At 44.2% G+C, this 19,569-nt stretch overlaps 1 protein-coding gene across 3 annotated transcripts in view; it reads left to right on the top strand.

Moving 5' to 3' along the window:
• XYLT1 (xylosyltransferase 1) overlaps positions 1-19,569 on the top strand; it is a 194,481-nt gene that overhangs the window by 35,544 nt on the left and 139,368 nt on the right. The window contains exon 2 of one of the 3 annotated variants that reach the window (XM_086622158.1): positions 8,451-8,485. The exons of 1 other annotated variant lie outside the window; for it this stretch is intronic. In XM_086622158.1, coding sequence (XP_086478284.1) covers positions 8,451-8,485 — 35 coding nt within the window. Of the gene's footprint in view, positions 1-8,450; positions 8,486-15,167; positions 15,207-19,569 lie in introns of all 3 variants that reach the window. One more of the 3 variants, XM_086622159.1, reaches the window with a different exon arrangement.

Raw genomic sequence — 19,569 nt, forward strand, 5'->3', positions numbered from 1 at the left:
AGGGTACGATGAGGTGTGGTTACTGTAGTTTCAGGCCAAAGGCTGAGCCCTTATGGCTAAATTAAATGCCTATTTTGTATCGGACATGACTCTATGTTACATGGAGGCGATACACCCCTGTCTCAAAATATGTTGATATCCTCATGGCATGTCTTCTGCTCTCAGCATAACTTGAGAATATTCTGGCTCTGATTTACTTAAGCAGCTGTTATATTTGTTTGGATCTGCTATTACAGGATTTACAGAGAGCCTGTGTTAGCCCGTAAATTCAGCCTTCAGCCTCCATCAAACAAGATATTATAGAGGAAAACCTTTCAGCATTGGATCCTGGATGCAACAATAACGTATTTGTTTATATGTTTTTTCAGGCTGCATTCAGCAATGCTAAAAGTGTAGACAGATTTCAAATGATGATTTAATTGTTTACAAGTGAGTGTTTTCTGCAGCATACAAAAGAGATGAACTAATCCCAAAAGGCTTTTTGATATAACTTGAACAGATGATTTCCTGACATTGTTATATATCCTGGTTTAAGGCAATGAATAATTAGCTATTTAAGTTTTAAAAAAAAAAATACCTTGAGAACTAGATGTCAGCTGAAAAGCTGTCAGTAAATTTGGAACAGCTTTGCATGTCAAGTTGATTATAGCAATGAATAAAAGGAATTACCAGGAAAATGAACCATGCAGTGTGCAGTTTTTAACTTCAGTCTCCCCACAGTTTCTCCCGTCTCATTCTCCAGATTCCTAGGGTGCTTGTGATATTATCAAGCTGTGGAGTTCCCTTTCACAAAACTCTTTACTATGGGCAACTCCTTCTTGCTATTTACTCCACTTCATCAATGTGCAGTCACTTGAAACTTTACATTCAAGGATTTCCCCCCTCCAGACCCAGTGCCATTAATAGCATCTTTTGTCTGACTTCCTGAAATATGGAAAGCCACTTACTGCACAGCTTCAGTTCCAGGCGACTGCCCCGGACCAAGCAGCTCAGCTGAGGGCAGCAAGTTCTCCTCTCCTGCACATCCAGCAAGCTGCCATGTTTGTCCTCTAGTTACAGAGGTTATTTTGTGTTTTCCAGAGTGGATTGGATGGACATATTCTCCATGTAATTAGTGCCATTAATGGAGATGCTCTGGCAGGAATTGTGAGGCTCCAAACTCCTGCTCTTATGTGAGCAGTCGTCACCATGGCATCAGAAGGCCAGTGTGAAATGGAGCTGCTGTAGGGCTATCTCGTGTCTAGATGACAATTGCTGTTTACCAACATACAATATCTGTCTTGATATACTGAAGTGGCAGACTTCACCTTTCTCCCATCCTCAGGACTGTAGTGAGCCAAAGCAGTGCTGGAAACCTGTCCTGGAAGAGAGAGGAAGCCTCTCCTGGCAGAGGCAGCTGTGCTGTTTATGAACAGGCAGCTTATAGCAAATAGATTGCAGATGGTCTGACAGCAGTGATGTACAGAAGAAAGGAACGGAAAAAAAGGAAGAGAGGGGAAAAACTGGAAATTAAAGACGGAGATGAGAGGTTCCTTGCTGACTGCTTCCCTGTTCAGACAGCGAGCAGCAGTGAAGTTGCTTTGCACTGGGTATTACTGCAACCCTTTCTTTTGCCTGTGCCTGTTTCGTGACATATCATTTAAGTGTGTGATGTGGAGCAAGGCTTGTTCAAGAATGCTTTAAAATCATTGCAATTGGGCTTTGTCTCTGTTTAGCCTGTATCTGGGGCTAAGCAATAGCCAGCTGTTCTATTACCCAGTGACCCCTCCTCACTCAAGAAGAGGAATCGGGGAAAAGGAAGGAAGAGCCATGGGTTGAGAAAAGAACTACTTAATAATTAAAATAAAAGACAATGGAAAATAATAATGATACTATATACAGACAAATGATGTTCGGTGTAGCTGCTCACCACCACTTGACCAATATCCAGCCTGTTCCCAGCTAGCAATCCCAGAGCAGGAAAATCCTGAAACCGCAATCCTGTAAGAGAGAATGTAGGCATCAGGAGCAGAATGATGGGTGAGACCCTTCAGGGGTGGCAACCATTGAGAGAGCGAGCCCATTCCCATCAAACATTCCAGTTTATAGTGAGCATGACATGACATGGTATGGAATACCCATTTGCTCATTTAGGTGTCAGTCGCCCTCCCCACACTACCCCTAGATTCTTGGACATCTGGGCCATTAGCAAAACCAAGTTGAAAAGTCCTTGATGACTATGGATGCCTGCGTACCACAGCCGACTACAAGCTAAAACCAAGTGTCTTACCAACTTTGTTCTCACTGAATTGGGTGCTGCAGTCTTCTTAAAAATGCAGCTTACTTTGGAAATGCAACTTTTCTGAACAGAAAACTGATTCTACAGTTCTATCCCAGTGAAACCAGGATAGGCATTAATAAACCACGTATCCTGTTTTAGTACAACCATGCTGACTTCAGCTGGTCAGTTAATCACATGGGCATGTTTCATGTATTTTGAAAAGAAATTATCATTTTGGGCTGCAGTAATTTTCACACAGATGCAGCATAAATACAGTAGCAGTGTATACCAGTGTAGTGATACCAGTGTGGTGTACACCAGTATAGTGATACAAAACCGAACTCCTATAGTGTATTACTAAGTACTTGGCTGTTTATGAGGGGCTTAATGGCATCACATGAAGGATCGACTAAACTAATCTCTGTGAGAATCCTCTTTAATGAGTTAATGAGGTGTTCTTATGGGCTCCTTGCACACACACATGCTAATGAGAGTTTTTCCAACTTACCAAGTGATGAAACTTGGATCTGCATCCAGACTGATAATAAAAATGATGGATAGGTTCTGTTATTTGGGAAAAATATGTTTTAGTTCTGGCATGAAAACTACAGAAGGGAGCCAAAACTGCTGTTCTACCTGCATATTCTTTATCTTTTCTTGTAGCATATTGATTAGTTTCAAAGCCTGGTGCTAAACCCTCAGTACTTCCAAAGTTGTCTTAAGCTGTACTTAAAAAAATTTATTTATTTATTTCATCCTTTAAAGATAAGCGTTTACCGACTTCTGTGTTAAAAAATTTCCTGGGAAAGACCCAGTTTTGCGTGGGTTTTTTTTTGTTTTTATTTCGTTTGTTTGTTTGTTTTATTGTCGTTGTCACTGTCGTTTTCGTTGGTTGTTTTTTGTGTGTGTGGTTTTTTTTTTTTTTCTCTCTTAAAGATTGGAATGTACTAAGTTTATGCAGAGGAAGTGTCTGGTCCTAAATGGATTTATCAGGGCCATTATTCCATAAAACCACAATTTTTTAAACTATACCAGGGAAATGGGAAAAACAAATCTTGGTGGCGTTTAGGGCATTGTATTATTTGTAGTGGTGGGATTGTTTTGTTTTCTGAGTGGGAGGTCTCACCCTTCCTCTGGTCAGTGTACTCCCACATACCTGATGTCTGCCAAGGGCTGAATTTCTGCACTGTATCTCGCTTGGCTTTCAGGAAACGGAGAAAGTGCTGTTTATTTGCAGGGTGGGCAGTGGTGGGGAGGAGATGCTGTGCAGTGCATGGGTCTGTGTGAGAGGGGCGAGGCGGATGGATGACGAGCGGCTGTGGCCGGAGCATGTCTGATCTGCCTGCAGTGGGTCTGCGGGCAGTATCCTGATGCTGGACGCGTCCCCTTCACCTTACGGCAGGCTTACGTCCATCAGATTCTGTTAGCATGCTCCTTAATCCTTGTTCCAGGTCATTAATGAATTTGTTCAATGCGACCTCCCCTCAGCTCAATATGGTGCCATTTATCATTATCATTTGTTTACAGTCCTGCAGCCAGTTCTCAATTCCAGTGCTGTGCACTGGTCCTTCCCAAGTCTTTTTGAATTAATTTTTCAATTAGGATTTCGTGAGACACAGTATCAGATGCTGTCCTAAAATCCAAAAAATATGACCTCTGCTTTGTTCCTTTAATCCACTCTGTCTGTAACTCTGTCAAAGAACAAATAAAGCAATTAAATTTGTCTGGCAGGCTTTATTCTGTATAAAGCTATACAGACTGCTTCTCATTCTATTAGCCTCAAGATTTTTAGCTGGATTTTCTTAACGAAGCTGACTTCCCCATGTCTTTTCTTTTCCCTTTCCCTTCTAAAAGACCTAGGGCTGTGTTTCCAGCCACTTTCTGTTCTCAGTTTATTCTTTTAAAGGCCCTGCACATGAGAATAGCAGGATGGAAAGGCTCAGGGCATGACCCAGGCTCTGTGCCAGGCTGCACCCCTCTCCAGAGGGTTCCTGAGTGGTTATAGGAGGGTGCAAGATGGTGAAGAGCTGAACCTAGTGCTCACAGCATTAGGTGACTCCACACCAAAGAGCCACGCTTTGCTTTGAGACCAGGAGTTGTGTGGGCGTCTTGTTCTCTGTGCAGTGCAAAATCTGGTGAACATGTGCTTGCTTTCTTTTGTTGTTGTTGTGGATGGGGCTGTGCACGCACCACTTAAGCTGGCCTGCCACCAGATCTCTTTCTTTTCCAAGTGTTTTGATACAGATTTCCAGCTCAATTACCTGTGATAGCTACAAGCGCAATGTGCAACTCTTCTGCTGACCAGCTGACTTTTGTTCACACCGTAGCGGTGCCTGACTCAGCTTCGAAGCTTGTCGTGCCTGAAGTCTGTCTTCTTCAGCTGTTCATTAAGTTTTGAACATGTTCCTTAGTGCAGGCTTTAATTTTCTTCCGGTAACTTATTTGTCTGGAAACTTTACATGAGCCTGCTCTTTGAATTCGGTCATGGCCGTCTTGCTGGTTTTCTGCACCGTGTCCTGTTTCAGATAATATTCAAGCAGGGCGGTTTGGGATTGTTCTCGTAAGAGACGATGACTGGAGCAACTGTCAGCCAGGATGGTTCTTTTTTACTTTAATGCTGTGCTTACGCTCTGAACTGAGCTAGTGTCTCTCTCCATGTACTTTTTTTTATGTAGCTTTTTATAACGCTTCGTTACTCTATAAATACTGACTACTCTAGCTCTGTTAAACCTGTGAAAATGTTGCATAAGGACAGAAATGTATTTTTTTTTTTCTTTTGCCTTTCCATCAGTACAACTACAAACGACTCACATCCATATGCCTGAATATAATTATACTCAAAATCATACCTAGACTGTACCTCCTGGAGTGCCACCTTGGAGGCTTCCATGGCAGCATGTGCTGGAGAAGTGGGCATGAAACTGCATTCAGCAAGGAGCTGTGGGGCTGTCAGAGACGAACTGGGGCATGGGGGGAGACACATCTTTTTCAGGATCTTCTGATGCATTTTGCCATCTGTAAACAACCCAGTTATATTGATTTGTTGGATTAGTATTCCTCATCCTTTTACACATTTGCATTTCATGCTGGAATTTTTTGCTGCCCGAAACAAACTGTCCAGTTTGTTAGGACAACTGAACAACACAGCAAAGCCACTGCTCCTGCCAGCTCTTAATACATTATTAAAGAAAGCAGGACAGTTGACTCTTGCTCTGAATCAGTCAGAGGTATCATTCTTAAGCACAGATTCGTAAAGGTGGTGTTGGAGCAGCTATACTGTATGAAGGTGACAAGGCTGAAGGATAAGACTGCCTGGAGTTAATAAGTTAAAACATTACGAGTCTTTCTGTCCTACCTGTGAGACAGCCCATCTGGCCTGGGTAGCTAACATATTCAAAATGTCAAAGCAGTACTTGGGCAGCAGCATCTCTGTGGCCAGACATATTTTACAGACATCTGGGAAAGGTTTCTATCTGCATGCTGCTGCAGCTGGCCCTGGCTGAGCTCAGGGGTCTGTGCTGAGCTCATAGCAACAGATATTTTCAGGTGATAAAAGACACCAAAGACAGGGATAGTACAAGCTTCATTTGTAACTGGAATTTCAAGATTTAATAGATAGCAGATTCATTCTGTGGCTTATGTGTTCAGTAAGATGGTGTGGATTTATTTTGGGTAATGGTTTTTATGGAGGCATTTGAGAGTTCTGGGCTATTTCTGGGCCCTGACTATTATTGCAGGCTAAGGAATAGTAGATCTTGCTGCAGTTCAGGTTCTGTAAATGACTGTAGTCTTCTGCAGGAGCTCCTGCAGACAAGAAAACAGTTTTATCTTTGTGGAAAAGCAAGGAACCAGCAGGTCTTAGATTTAACTGAGCTGCCCTTCAACTGCTGGATAAGCATGCAGTTGTTCATTTGGCAGAAGACACATGTTCTGCGCTCAAGTCCTTGGCAGACCCTGAGCTTTTTGGCTGTGGAGGAGTGCTGATTTTGGCTGGGGTAGAGTTAATTTTCTTCATAGTAGCTAGTATGGGGTTGTGTTTTGGATTTGTGCTGCAAACAGTGTTGATGATGCAGACACATTTTCATTACTGCTGAGCAGTGCTCGCACAGAGCCAAGGCCTTTTCTGCTTCTCACCCCACCAGCGAGTAGGCTGGCGGTGCATAAGGGGCTGGGAGGGGACACAGCCAGGACAGCTGAACCCAACTGACCAAAGGGTTATGAAGCCATGCTCAGCATATAAAGCTGGGGGAAAAAGAAGGAAGGGGGAGACATTTGAAGTGATAGCATTTGTTTTCCCCAGTAACCATTATGCAGGGTGGAGCTCTGCTTTCCCGGAGATAGCCGAACATCTGCCTGCTTATGGGAAGTAGCGAAGGAATTGCTTGTGTGCATGGTTTTTGCTTTACCTGTTAAACTGTCTTTATCTCAGCCCAGGAGATTTCTCACTTTTGCCCTTCCGATTCTCTTCCCACCCCATTGGGGGGGAGCGAGCGAGTGGCCAGGTGGTGCTTAGTGCCAACTGGAGTTAAACCACGACAAGGAGCTACACCGATTTACTTTACTAGCCAAGGATTAGAGCAGTTTTTACCAAAGCCATTGGCTATTAAAGAGACTGCAGCTGTTTCTGGTGGTGAAATATCCAGTCGGTGTGCCGAGGAATTGGGCACATCAGTTTTTCAACCAGAACATTGCGTTCCACCAGTTGGTATCTATCTCAGCACAGAGGGATTAATCTTCACTAAACTATATCAAGCTAGTCAAGGACTGAGTAGCTGTGAACTGATGTCTCTGTTACGTCTCAAGTCCTGCTGACTTGTTTCAAGAAAACATGAAAGCACTGCCCTTTCCTACAGCCGCCCTGTGGCTGAGTAGAAACCTGGCAGCTTGGGCCCCTTCAAATTCCTAATACTGTTATCACAGGCTTAATATCCAAATGCTTTCTAATGCCCTTTCTTTCAAGTGGAAGAGCTGTCTGGGTGTGGCAGAGGGTGATAAGCCTTTGCCACACTCAATTATGTGTTGATGAAGTTATTCACTGCTGTGCTATTTTTATTCTCTATTACTTGGTTTATCTTAACCCCTCTGTAATGCAGACAGAACCCCCAATGCACTTGGAAATGTAATGGGGAAGAAACCTGTAAGCATTCAGGGTCTCAATCTCAGATTTTACTGTTTTGTCTTGAATTTTTGTATTGCAGATTGTATCTCTTCAGAGTTCATCTTCTCCATGTTTTTGCCGCATATGCTTTCGTCTTATAGTAGGTGTCTTTCTGTGGTTTGTTTCTTCCTGCCTGTGCTCCTGCCTTGCTTGATCAATATCCTCTTCTAAAGGATTACAGATGGTTTCAGTGTATTTGTGTTCTCATTTGCATTTCTTCCTAGTATTTTTCTACCTGTGACTCCTTCCTAGGTATGCTACAACTGAGGACAGCGAGAATAGCTCAAAGTGTGCAGAGTCAGAATCCAAATTAAGTGCCTGCATTGTGTATTTAAGGGTGTTGACCAAGACAGTACTTCTATGGAGCTGATCATGAAATTCTGTGTCTCAAGTTTTAGTGGATGTCCTGGCTTAAGCTGCCCTCCCACTCTTTGCAGTTTCTGAGAAACTAGATGAGGAAATGATCTTGCTTAAATATATTTTCCCCGATGGTTTGGTTTTAGTTAGGATCAGTTCTCCAATTTGGCCACACAGACACTTCATTTGTCAAAATTAAGGGCTGGCAGAGGCCACGTGGGCTATGTTGCTGCTGAAAACAGGTTCGTTAAGCTGTGTACCAGGGAGGCTATTGGCAGTGAGTTCACTAATTGCAGCTCAGTGGTTTGGAGCAGCCTCTGCACGTCCTGGCATCCCGAGGGCTCACAGGAGCTGCAGGACCACCCAGCACGTTTGGCTGGGGTTGCTCTACCTCCTTTATGGCCATATCTTGTCACTGGCACTAGTTGTGCCTTCCTCATGCTGGCTTTCCTGTGGGAGTTCTCCCCTCTCCTGGGGCTTCAGTGTCTGTCAGTGCCACGCGTGGGGCTGAGCAGGGCTGAGACCTGAGCTCAGGTCTGTACCAGACATAGCGGGTGGTGGCTGTTAGGCAGCTGAGAAAGCAGCTCTTGTCCTGCCTTGGCACTGCATGACCAGCAATGGGGCTGTGCTGTCTCTGGCTTACGGGGTGACACGAGTCTCTGCTGCTGGAGGAAGGGAGCCAGCAAGCAGGGCTCAGCTTGGCCCTCCTGGTTGTCCCGGGGGATTGCTTCATGCTAACTGCCTCCTTCAGTATTTCTGCTCCTCGGAAGCCGTTGTCTTTGCTTGCACGCTCCATCTCCCCTCTGCTCCCTTCTGTCTCTTCAAAGGACATAAGTGTCTACAGCTCTGTGTCATATGAAAATTCGGGTATGTGGCTTGCAGAGCAGACAGGGTGGCTGCCTCTTTTCCGAACCATTAGTTCGTGTAACACGAAGTTATACGCGCTTTGGGCTTGGCGTCTGCCACCACCTGCCTAGAGCCTGCTGCACTGGCTGAAGTCCTGTCTTTAGTAAATGTTTGTTTCCAGACCATTGCAGCTGTATTAAGTGGTAGAAAGATTGGTATATTGGTAACACAGTAATTTCTTCCTGAGAACCATTATTCATTCAAACAGTGTTGGGGCGGGGGGATGGGGAGGGACTGGGGAAATGGTGCAAATGTGCTAATTTCCAGTCTTGGCATTTCAAGATCCGTCTTTCACCGAATAATTGTTGTTAATGTGTAGTAGGAAACTTTATAGTCTTTTTCCTTTCTCCTAGCTGCCTTTTGGAGGAGGAAAAAAGAAGTCAAGTAATGGCTTTTATACCTGCGTACTAGAATCTCCTGGATGTGTGTTAAGATGTCCAGCAGAAATAATAAAATTATTATTTATGTGGCCTGTGATGACAAACTGAGATTTTTATGGAATTACTGTATTTGTTTGAAAGAATCCTTTGCGGAGCAGTTCCACTGAGGCTCTGGGTACGTTAGTACTAGCAAGTCCTTCCCATCTTTTCCTCTTTATGCAAACACTCTTACCGAGCCTGTGAAGTGATGCTAAGACCAAAACGAAATAAATCAGGCTAGTGCCATGCAGGCCACCCTGGCGATGCTCACCCTTCTTTTGGATTTTACTTTCTTGATATCTAAATGACATCCTGTTACGCAAGCCTTGCCCCTTAGGAAGTGCCTAAGCACGTTGGAGATGTTGCTACCATGACCCCTCTGCTTTGCAGTACGAGGACACAAGCTGGGTGACTTGAGGATTGCCTGTACCCCTGCCCAGCAGCTCCTGTCCAGTCTAGTGGCACTGGTGCTGCTGGGAAGTCTCTCTTCCCCAGAAAGTCCGTGTGTGTGAGCTAGCCGGTGGTATAGGGGTGGCTTTTAATGTGACTTGTGTCTAAGGGTTACAATTAAGGTTACTGAACACTGCCTGCAATAAGATGCTGAGTTTTGTTGCACCCCCTCTGCCTGCAGGGAAGCTCTGTGCGTTGTGAGTTGGTGCCCATGGTGCTGCTCCAGGGTGCTGGTGCTGCTCCGGGGCGCTTGTGCCACCACTGTCCTTGCAAATGCGTGGAAGGTTTCCTGACTTGTGCTCCCCCTTGCTAGTGGGGAGATGGGCAGAAATGTGGGCAAGCAGCAGTCCGGGAGGTCCCTTCCAGTCCTCTTGCTTTGTTTTGCTGTTTGTTTCTGTGAATATACAAAGAGTTTGAGACAAATTTGAGCGTAGGATAAAAACCACCGGCTGGCAGGCTAACAAACCCCTGGGTCATAGAATGAGTCAGCAGAAGAGACGAAGCCACAGTGCCCTGGCATAGCTGTAGCCCTCAACTGCAATTTGTAGGAGCAGCACTGCCCACACAGGAAGCTGCTGTTAGTGGTCCTGCCTTGCAGGCAACAGAGCTGTTAGAGGGGATGTGTGAAATGTCACTTTTATGTGAATGTTTTGTGTCTTCATGTGAAACTGTGGTTCCGTGGGAAGAAGGATTTGGTGGTGATTCTGGTGTTTGTTACTGCTACTTGCTTCCTTACCCTGTCCCCAACTGCTGGTTCTTCCTTCATGTCCTCTCTCTCCTGACTTGCTGTGCCAGGGCCACCCCTCTGCTGTGCCAGCACAGCTCTCCTTGCCTTGTATCATGAGCTGGGTGAAGGAACGGATTCAGCAGTAAAACGGCACAGAATAAATAAAGAAAATTTAAAAAGAATGTTTCAGGCTGGTGGGGTTCCCCTGGGTGGGTCAGGGCCTGACTTCACAAAATGTGAGTGCAAAAAATGCTGCGGTTCTGGGGCAAGGGCACCTGCAGCTGGTACAGCTGCTGGGCAGCCACTGCCCCGTGCCAAGCCACACGCAGATCCGTGCTGCCTCCAGGGATAGAGAGAAGTGACTGGAAACTGAGTGAAAATCAGCCCATCAAGTTTAAAAAAAAGCTTTTTGAGTGCTTGCCATGCTCGTCAAAGCTGAACAGAGTTGCACGGAAACCAAAGCTGAGCAGTCCACAAGTGATGGAAGGGGCAGGGAGCGGCAGGGACGTCTGCAGGGTGGATGGGCTGAGTCTGAGCACTGGGCTTTCCTGCCGGCAATCCTGGACTGTCACCAGACGCGTGTGATCAGATTGAGGCGTAGATTGACTTACTATATTCAAACCTGATGTCTCTTGAAATGGTGCTAGAAAAACATTTTTTGTGGCATGGGAGAGACGTGTCTTGTGGTCAAGGTCCTAGACGGTGACTTAAGGATTTCTCTCATATTTCCTCTGTGACTTTGGAATAGTTGGTTTATGTGTCTGTACCTCAGTTCCTCTGAGTCTTCCCATCCTTTGGTTTAGTTTTGGGAAGGCTGCCGTCTCTGAGAAAACAGCGGTCTCTTTTCTCCTGCATGTGTGCGAGACATTAACCCTTTATGAAAAATACGGTAACCAAACCGCAGACCAGAGTTGCTGTACTCAGTGTTCACCTTTCGACGGTAAACAGTCTTACCCTGATCAATCTTCAAAACGATAAATACGTCATGCCGTTTGTACAGCCATGTCATACTGTTTATACTCCAGTTCCACTAAAGATCTCATTTGATCACAAGCACTGGAGGTTGATGATTCATAGCACTGGAAAAATGGCAATCTGGAATTTCAGATGGAATGATTGCCGATGTCCCTGGGGTTTATTTAAAACAACTCTTGTAGTACTGTGGCAGGCTGCTGAAACCTGGTAGAGTTTAAGTGGAACATACACAGACCAGTCAAAACTCGGCTTAGCATGGTGCTGGTTGTTCTGCTGTTTGTTCCTAAGTGTTTCCATGCGTAGATGCGGATGAATGATAACTGTGCTCTCTGACTCTGACATTTCATTAGCAGCTAATAATCAATGAGAGCAGACAGATTGGACAAAGCAGAGAGGTTGTCACTTGAAAAGGTGCGTACCCTCATTCCTCACGCGTGGGCTATTCCTGTGCATGTGACCATACATAACCGTGCATCAGGCCACGCACAGGAGATGGAGAAGAGCGGTGGGATTTACCCAAATGTGACGTATTTATTTGGTGCTAGTAATAGGTGTATAATTTTAAGGACATGCCTCTACCTGCAGTAGGAGTGAAAGCCTTTCTTTTAAGTCGCTGACATTGAGCTGGAATTTTAAAACTATTTTTTGCAGTTGAAAACTGAATTTGACTATGTTTACATCCTTCCCTCCTTCTCCACCCTCTCAGCTTCCTTATTGCCTCACTTAAAGAGCAGAGTTGGGATTCATTCTCTGTGGTTGTGTTCCAAGGAGCTTCAGGTCAGCTCTGCGAGCTGTGATCAGTGCGGTACCTGTAACTGCATGAGGGAAACAGAAAAGTAGAGCACCAAGTGAAAGAAGTACCCTCTGTGTGAGGCAGAGGTGGCATCCAGAAACCAGCGAAGTCTCTTCATCTTTGTTTCACAAGCAGTGGATGCTGAGAGGCAGCGATGTCGTACCACATGAACTGCTGTTGGGAGAAAGGGGAAAAAAAAACCCCACACCCGCACCATCTCTAGTAATTGTGCTGGTGCAAAGCGTGAGATGGGGAAGAAGAAATTTACCTGTTTTGTTCCTGCTTTTGCCTGTAAAAGCCAAGCTTTGTGTTTTCTCAGATAATTCAGAAGTGACCACCATGTCACATGTATGAATGGTGTGTGTTCCTACTGACGGTGGGAAATGGGTGCCCCTGCAATGCTACAGTACAGGTTCCCTGCACAGTGGCTACAGTACGAGTTAATACAAGTAACTGTAGCCAAAATGAGAAGGAGGAACATAAACAGGAAAAACTGTAGCATTACAGTTTAATTGGCCCATGCTGATACACCGTGTTCTGCACAATGAAATAATGCCATTCAAAACCTGGGTTTTATTTACATTTTTCTTTAGCAAGGAAGCTTTTGAAATTAATAATTTCCAGAGGAAATCTATTCTATTCAGCAAGCGTTGGATTTCATTCGTCTGGCTTTTAAATAGTCTGAAGCCTTATCTGTTACAGGAATCCCCTGATCTTTCCAGGATGTTTTATACATACAGTAGCTGCTTCCTCTTACAGAAATAATGGCATTTGGAAGTGAGCAGTACATGCTGAAAAGGCAATCAAATTGGCAGCGACTGAGAAAGTGCAGATGATCTCCCAAAGGGGAGTCTGTGCAGCTGGGCCATTCTTTGTTACAGTAGTATTTTGTTCTTTCTATTTAAACATGTTTTGTGTTCTGTCTGCCACACGCACCTGCTGGTATTGTGATCTTCCTGCTATGATAGAAATGTGAGTGGGACAGCGTAGGACAGTGTTGTGACCGAACCAGTATCGCTTAGAGTCCAGCTGCAAAATGGGTGAGTTTATCCCTGCTAAGCCTATAAGAGACGAGCTGCAAGTGTTGACATCATTTGTCTTTAGAAATGTAAAGCCATCCAAGGACAAGATTCCTCTCACCTCTTCTCTCACCTTCAGTTGATTTCCCACCACCCCCAGTTTAGCTATGACACGATATTTGCATTTTGCTGAGGTTTCTCAGTCTCCTTCCAGTCTTGTTATCGTTTGGGCAGTTGTCAGATAATACCTACTACATGTGTATAATAATGGTACTTTAGTGTTAAAACAGGTTGATGAAAGGTTACATTGAAGTTAGCAGCGTGACAGAGGTGATCATGGACTTTTTCAGCTGGGCACAGAGTGCTGCCTGACTGTCGTGGTTTTAGGCCAATCTGGCAACTAAACTCCATGCAGCCGGTCTCTCACTCCAGTAAAGTGGAGAGGAGAAAAAATATAATAGAAGGACTGAGGGTTGAGACAAGAACAGAGGGAGCACCCACCGACCACGGTCCCGGGCAAAAGCGACTCGGCTTTCTTAAAGCAAAACAATTTATTAACTGTTACTTAAAAGGACAAAGGGAAACAAAACTGGTTACTTGAGAGGGTAAAAAGAAACAAAGACAGATCTTAAAACTGACACCTTCCTCCCCCCCACCTTTCCTTTTCCTCCCAGCTCTACCTCCTCCCCCCAGCAGCGCAGAAGGGGGATTGGCTCAGCCCCGAGGGGGATGGGAGTTTCGATCTGGTGGCCAGAACCAGGTCTGACCCAGTTCCAAAACCAGGGAGGTCACAGGGAACAAAGCCCCTCTCCTGCCACCAGAATCCCCCCCCCACGTCAAACCATGACACTGACCCACGACTTACTGGGTGGAGGAAAGATGTATCGAGGGCTTCAAGGCCAATTTTCTCCTTGACTTTTTTTTCCTAGGTTGATAGCTTGTTTCTTCATTACTGTATTTACAGTGAATATTAAACCAAAAGCTGTTTTATAAGCATAATCAAAAGGAATATATAGTTTCTTGGAGGAAAGCTAGATTTTTTCATTCTGTTCTATGGTTTAGCCAAAGTAGAATCACAATGACTTGAGTATCTGGGGATATCAAAACTCAAAATTAGTCTCATGAGCCTGATAATCTGGCAGACAAGAATTTACACTACTAAACTGAAGCTATCTAATTTCAACAGATGTGATGGATTAAAGAGAAAGCATCATTGACCTAGTTCCACTCTGTTAGGCTTTCCAATTAAACAGGATGTTGTAGAAAGCAAGACCTTACAGAGTAATACCTGAACCAGCAGGACTGAGGTATTAAATGTCCCTTTTACTTTAAGAGATGTTCTTTTAAAGATTTTGCTTGAGCCCTAATCGCAGAACACAAATGATGGAGTCTTCTGTAGGGATATTACCTCTTTCTAACCTCTTAACTGGCTAAAGAGACAATTTTTGTGCTTTTGTGTTTAGAAGCTGTTTAATGAGGTTTGAAATGTCTGGCCAAGCCAAGTTAAGGGTTCAGCTTTTGACACCAAGGAAGATGGCAGACTGCAGAAAATGCATGGTGCACATGCACATATTATGTGCAGAGCTGGAGAGAGACATTCATCAGGGTGAAATTTTAATGGGAAGAAAAACCACCACAGTGTAACTGCAGCTGTTGGGGGGAAAAGTTTTGCCAAGGATGTGGCCGACTGTCATCAAGTCCTGATTAACTTTCTGAAAAGGTTCTAACACCTTGAAATTACAGGAGCACCAGTCAATTGTAATCTAAGAAAGAAATGTAACAAAGGATTAAATCCCAGATGCAAGGGATTGCGTGTGGTTTTGAGTTGTTCTGTGGCTGGTCTGTCTCTGATGTAATCCGGTTACTGCAACTTCTTTCACTCATCCAGATATTGTAGAGATCCTGTTATTTCTGTGTGATGGTAGAATGTCTGGAAAAGGAGGAGCTCTTAAAAAAAAAAGAAAGAATTAAAAATCCTTTGTCATCCTTGTTTGAGCAGCTGTGTTTGTTCCTAACATCACCACTTTGGACCAGTAACAGCTCAAAACATCTTCTTTTCTACTATGCCAGAGTAATGGCTGTTTCTGTCTGCTCTTTTTGTAGATTGAACCTCCTAGTCCCTACACCAGCTTGGAGACTCAGGTTAGTACCACCCTCCTCCCACTTCTTTCTTACAAGAGATTCTCTGAGAGAGGGTTGATCTGCTGTTGCCCACCATGTTTATGATATTTAACCGTGTTGGTGGGCCTGGAGAAGGTGCAACTGTAATAGTGGTAGCTCCTAACATGACTGACTGGGCAAGAAGAGAGCCAGACTCTTCACAGGAAACAGTAGGTGCAGATGATGAGGCAGGGACCTGGTGTTCAGTTGGATAACAGCAGAAGTGACTTGGATTCGTTAGAAGAGAGGATACAGTCTTCTTCATGGCAGTGCAAGCGTCCATTCAAGGGATTCTCATTTCTTTTTGTACACTCAGCTTCCTAGCTTTTGTTATGATCCCCACTGCCAGTGTGTTACTCTAAAATACTGTTGTGCTGCAGATTTCCTCTTTAGGCATTGCAGTGAATGGTAATGAATCCATGGAGATGCCTTGCATCAGAAGGTCAAAGTGACAGAAGGGATTTTACAAAGTCATTGATGCTTTGATTTGTGTTTTCTAACAAGGCAGCATCATTGATTTCCGTTCTCGCTGATCTTTGCGAGACAGCAAAGGTGATGGTACTTGCATACCGAAGATGAGTGTTTATTCAGAACACATATTTCCAATGTGCTTTAGTGATTGTGTAAATATTTCTACCCTTGTCTTCTGTTGGCCTTTCTTTGGGGAAAGCTTTTGACTGTTTCATTATTTGTTTCAACAAGCCTACTGCATCTTTTTTTAAGGACCTCACTTTGGAGCCAAGCTGTTGTGAGTTGAGACTGGCAAGGAAGGTTCACACAAAGATTGTTAGACACAGTGGCATTATAAAGTGGTATCAAAACACAATACATAATAAAGTACTAATCCATGCAGGATGTAGAGCTAGAAATACACAGTGCTAATGAAGACTTGTTTTATTACTGACTTGAAATCGTGTAAGAACATCAGTTTGTGTCAGTGAAGGTACTAGGGGAGAATGCACTTGTGAGTATGAGCAAGAGAATTTCACACTTGGAGGAGAAGGAAGTGAAAGGGAGATCATCAGCTGCAGCTGTTACAGTTGCCAGCTGCAGCAGATTACCGGCTGAGGTGATGCCTTCAGCCTCAGCATACCACCTCCTTGTGCTGCCCTGCCGGTCTGTGTGTTCCCTGATCTGCATGTGATTTGCTCTTCTGGCCTGTTACCTCCTTGCCAAGATTGTCAGTGGGAGTGACAGGTGACTTCAAAAGTTGATGTGCTTTCCAGGGACCTTAATATTTTTGGGGTCGGGGGGGCATAAACACAATGTTTAATGAAAAATTATGGTAGAAATTAAGTGTATGCTTATGTGTGTTGATATTTCTTTCAGTGTTACTGAAAGCCACATCCACTTCTGAATTCGTTTTCTGTAGAAAGCTGCTTACTTATGACCTTGAAATAGCTGAGGAGAGTCACAACCAACTTATTATGGGCAACACATGTATGTCCCACAGTATTCTAGACTGCTAGGGGCTGCTCAAATGTAGGAGCTGAGACCAGGCAGGTATCCTAGGGTGGGCAGAGAAGGGACTGTCGCTCTCTGAGAGGTGGAAGTAAATCTGGGTATCACAGCTGAAGGTTAAAGTATTACTTTGGTTTCCAGGGATGTATTTCTCTTTATGTGAAGTGGTCAAAAGCATTCAGATTAGTGGTGGAAGTTGTCTCTGTTTTCTTTGCTGTGAAAAAGCACTGTGAGAAAAATAACATCAGCAGCTTTAACATTTTGCCAAGTCCAGCAATATGGTTAGTAAAGAATCCCCAGGTTTGCAGAAGTTTGCCTGCATGTTTTATTCTCTTCCTTTTGCTTTGGAGACAGATGGGAGCAGAGAGTAGCACTGCATTCATTTGAGATGTGTTGAGTAGATTGCTGAGCGGCTTCTCTGCTTTGGTGATTTCCTGCACAATGCTGGGACGAATCAGCTCATTTAAGAGTTTCTCTCCACTGCCCTCAGGTTTCCTGTCTTGGCTCTGGTTTGGTTGGTATTTTGAATGTTGGCATTTCAAACCCATGCTGTGTGTTGAAACAGGACCATATTCTGGAGGCCTTATCATGAATTTTTCATATCGTTTCCCCTCCTTTCCTAGTCTTCCAGTCAGCTGTACAACCATTGAAAATCTTACAGGTATGACTGCAAGTGATCTTCTAAAGAGAGAACAGGTACTCTTCCAACCCGCTCAGCTTCAGCAGAGCTCTTTGAATTCACCTGTAAAGATATATTTTGAGTTGTGTGTAAGTGAACAAAGGGAAGCGTTTACTTGACAGCCAAGCATTTTTGGCTGATATTTTTCCAAGGAAAAGATAGTTTCTGCAAACAATTTTTGCACAATTCCTTCATGTTCCTCTCTATTTTAGTCGCATATAAAAATATTTTGTTCAAATTGAACCTGCCAAATCACACTACTCGTGTTAATCAAATAGCAGTATTTGAGGATCAGTCTGATTCCATTATACCTTTACACCTACCTGTGCTGGGACAATGTGTCAAAAGACGATGCAGTCAGGTAGTTCCTGTTCTCCCAGTTCTTTTTTCGTAAGTGGGATTATATAGCTAACAAACAACTATTCTTTAGCTTTTCTCCTGTTCAGTGGTGTTTAACAAGTGTGAATCATGTAATGTACAAATTTGGTGCAGCGGATTAACAACTCTTTCATCAGCTCTGTTTGAGGGAGTAGGATGTGGCAAATTTATTTGCACGGTGTTGCAAAATGATACTCATCCAAGGTGAAACTCAGAAACTTGGTCTTTACTGCATCGGAAAAAATATTTTGAAAACAAACCTCCCGTTTCCTATCTCTAAATCTCACTGTGGGCTAATGCCAAAACCAGATACCCCTGAGCATCCTCAAGGTGTTTGATAAGGTCACGTTGTCAGGATTCTTCTGGAGGGTCCAGGAATGTTTGCCTGCACTATCACACAAAGAGAAGCTGAGCATAGTTTGGAGAGAATGAAAGTTGTTTTCAGCAGCTGAAATGGTTGTATGTTACATCTGAAACAGCTGTGACTACTTTTCTCATGATTTCAGAAGTTATCTCCATCGATGAGGTTGTGGCTGTTTACATTTTGCATTTCCTGTCCTTCATTTCACAGAAATTCCAGGAGCCAAATGTAATGGCTTCAGCAGCAGTTAGCCCAGAGATAAATTTTGCCTCGGTTTTTCATTCCCTCGGAGCAATGGAGTTTATAATCTTTGAGTTAGAGAGATTGTTAGCAGTCTCCTTTCAAAGCTGTAGCTTTGTGACTGTTAGAAGTCGTGTGATGAGATGCTAGGGAGCCCTCTGAGACTTACTGATACAGGACCACGGAGTATTGCAGCTGGCAGAGGGAATGAGGCTCTGCGTAGCAGGACACAGGACTGGGTAACTGGTGCAGCACTTGCAGTTCTCACCTCTGCCTTCGCCTGTGCGAGGTAAACCCTGCCATGTGTTTTTCTTTTGCCAGTGCTGTCCCCAGCCTGAGTGCGCTGTGCTGGCTCTTGGAGCCACCAGCTGAGGGTGCTGGGCTGAGCCGCGGCAGGCAGAGGTGCACCCTCGCGTCTGTGTGGTTTCCCTCTACTTGAAGGTCAGCAGCATCTCTTCTAAGCTTATGGCAATAATAAACTTTTTTTAAAAATTACAGTTCTTCCTCCCAGAATATAGAATATCTATTTTTCCTTTGTTGCTTGAAGTCAAAATATGAACTGATTTTTGCTATGCAGTTTCCAGAAGATGATCTCACTGGGGTGTCTTGCTGTGTGAGAGTAGCTGGTGGCTTGCACTGTGATGGGTGCAGTTCCAGGTGCTACTGAAGTGTGAAACTTGGAGATTGCTGAAATAACATGCGCTCTCAGAATCCAAACAGAAGAACTGCATGTAACGCATGTGCCACACCAGGAGGATTTCAGCTGGAAAGTTACCTTTAGCCAAGGGGGGGACGCCAGTCCAGAGAGGATTACGTTGGCAAAGAGCCAGCATGAAAGATGCTTTGAAAGCCTCTTCCCGTGGAACACAAGTGCTCTCCCATGTTGGTGAAGTAAATATTGATGCTTGAGTACAGGCAGCAGTGTGCTTGTCATCATACAGCAAAACCCGACTGCTTTTTCCTGCCCTTCTGTAACTAGGGTGTACCCTGCCTGCAGCGGAGCGGCTCGGTACTTCTCACCTGTGTCAGTCTCTTGTCTCTGAGAACCTCTCAGAGGCCAGTTGCTCCCAGACAAAATTTGTATTTTAACAGTAGTGCATTTAAAGAGACCAGGGGAGAAGACTGCTTGTTATTGTTCTCTCTACCATTTAATTTAATTTTTTTTAAGAGCTAGCTGTTTTTAGAACGAAAACGTTCCTACTCTGGAGAGTATCGTGTAAGGAGCA

This window comes from Tauraco erythrolophus, chromosome 17 (genome assembly GCF_009769465.1).
Source record: "Tauraco erythrolophus isolate bTauEry1 chromosome 17, bTauEry1.pri, whole genome shotgun sequence".
Lineage (NCBI taxonomy): Eukaryota > Metazoa > Chordata > Aves > Musophagiformes > Musophagidae > Tauraco > Tauraco erythrolophus.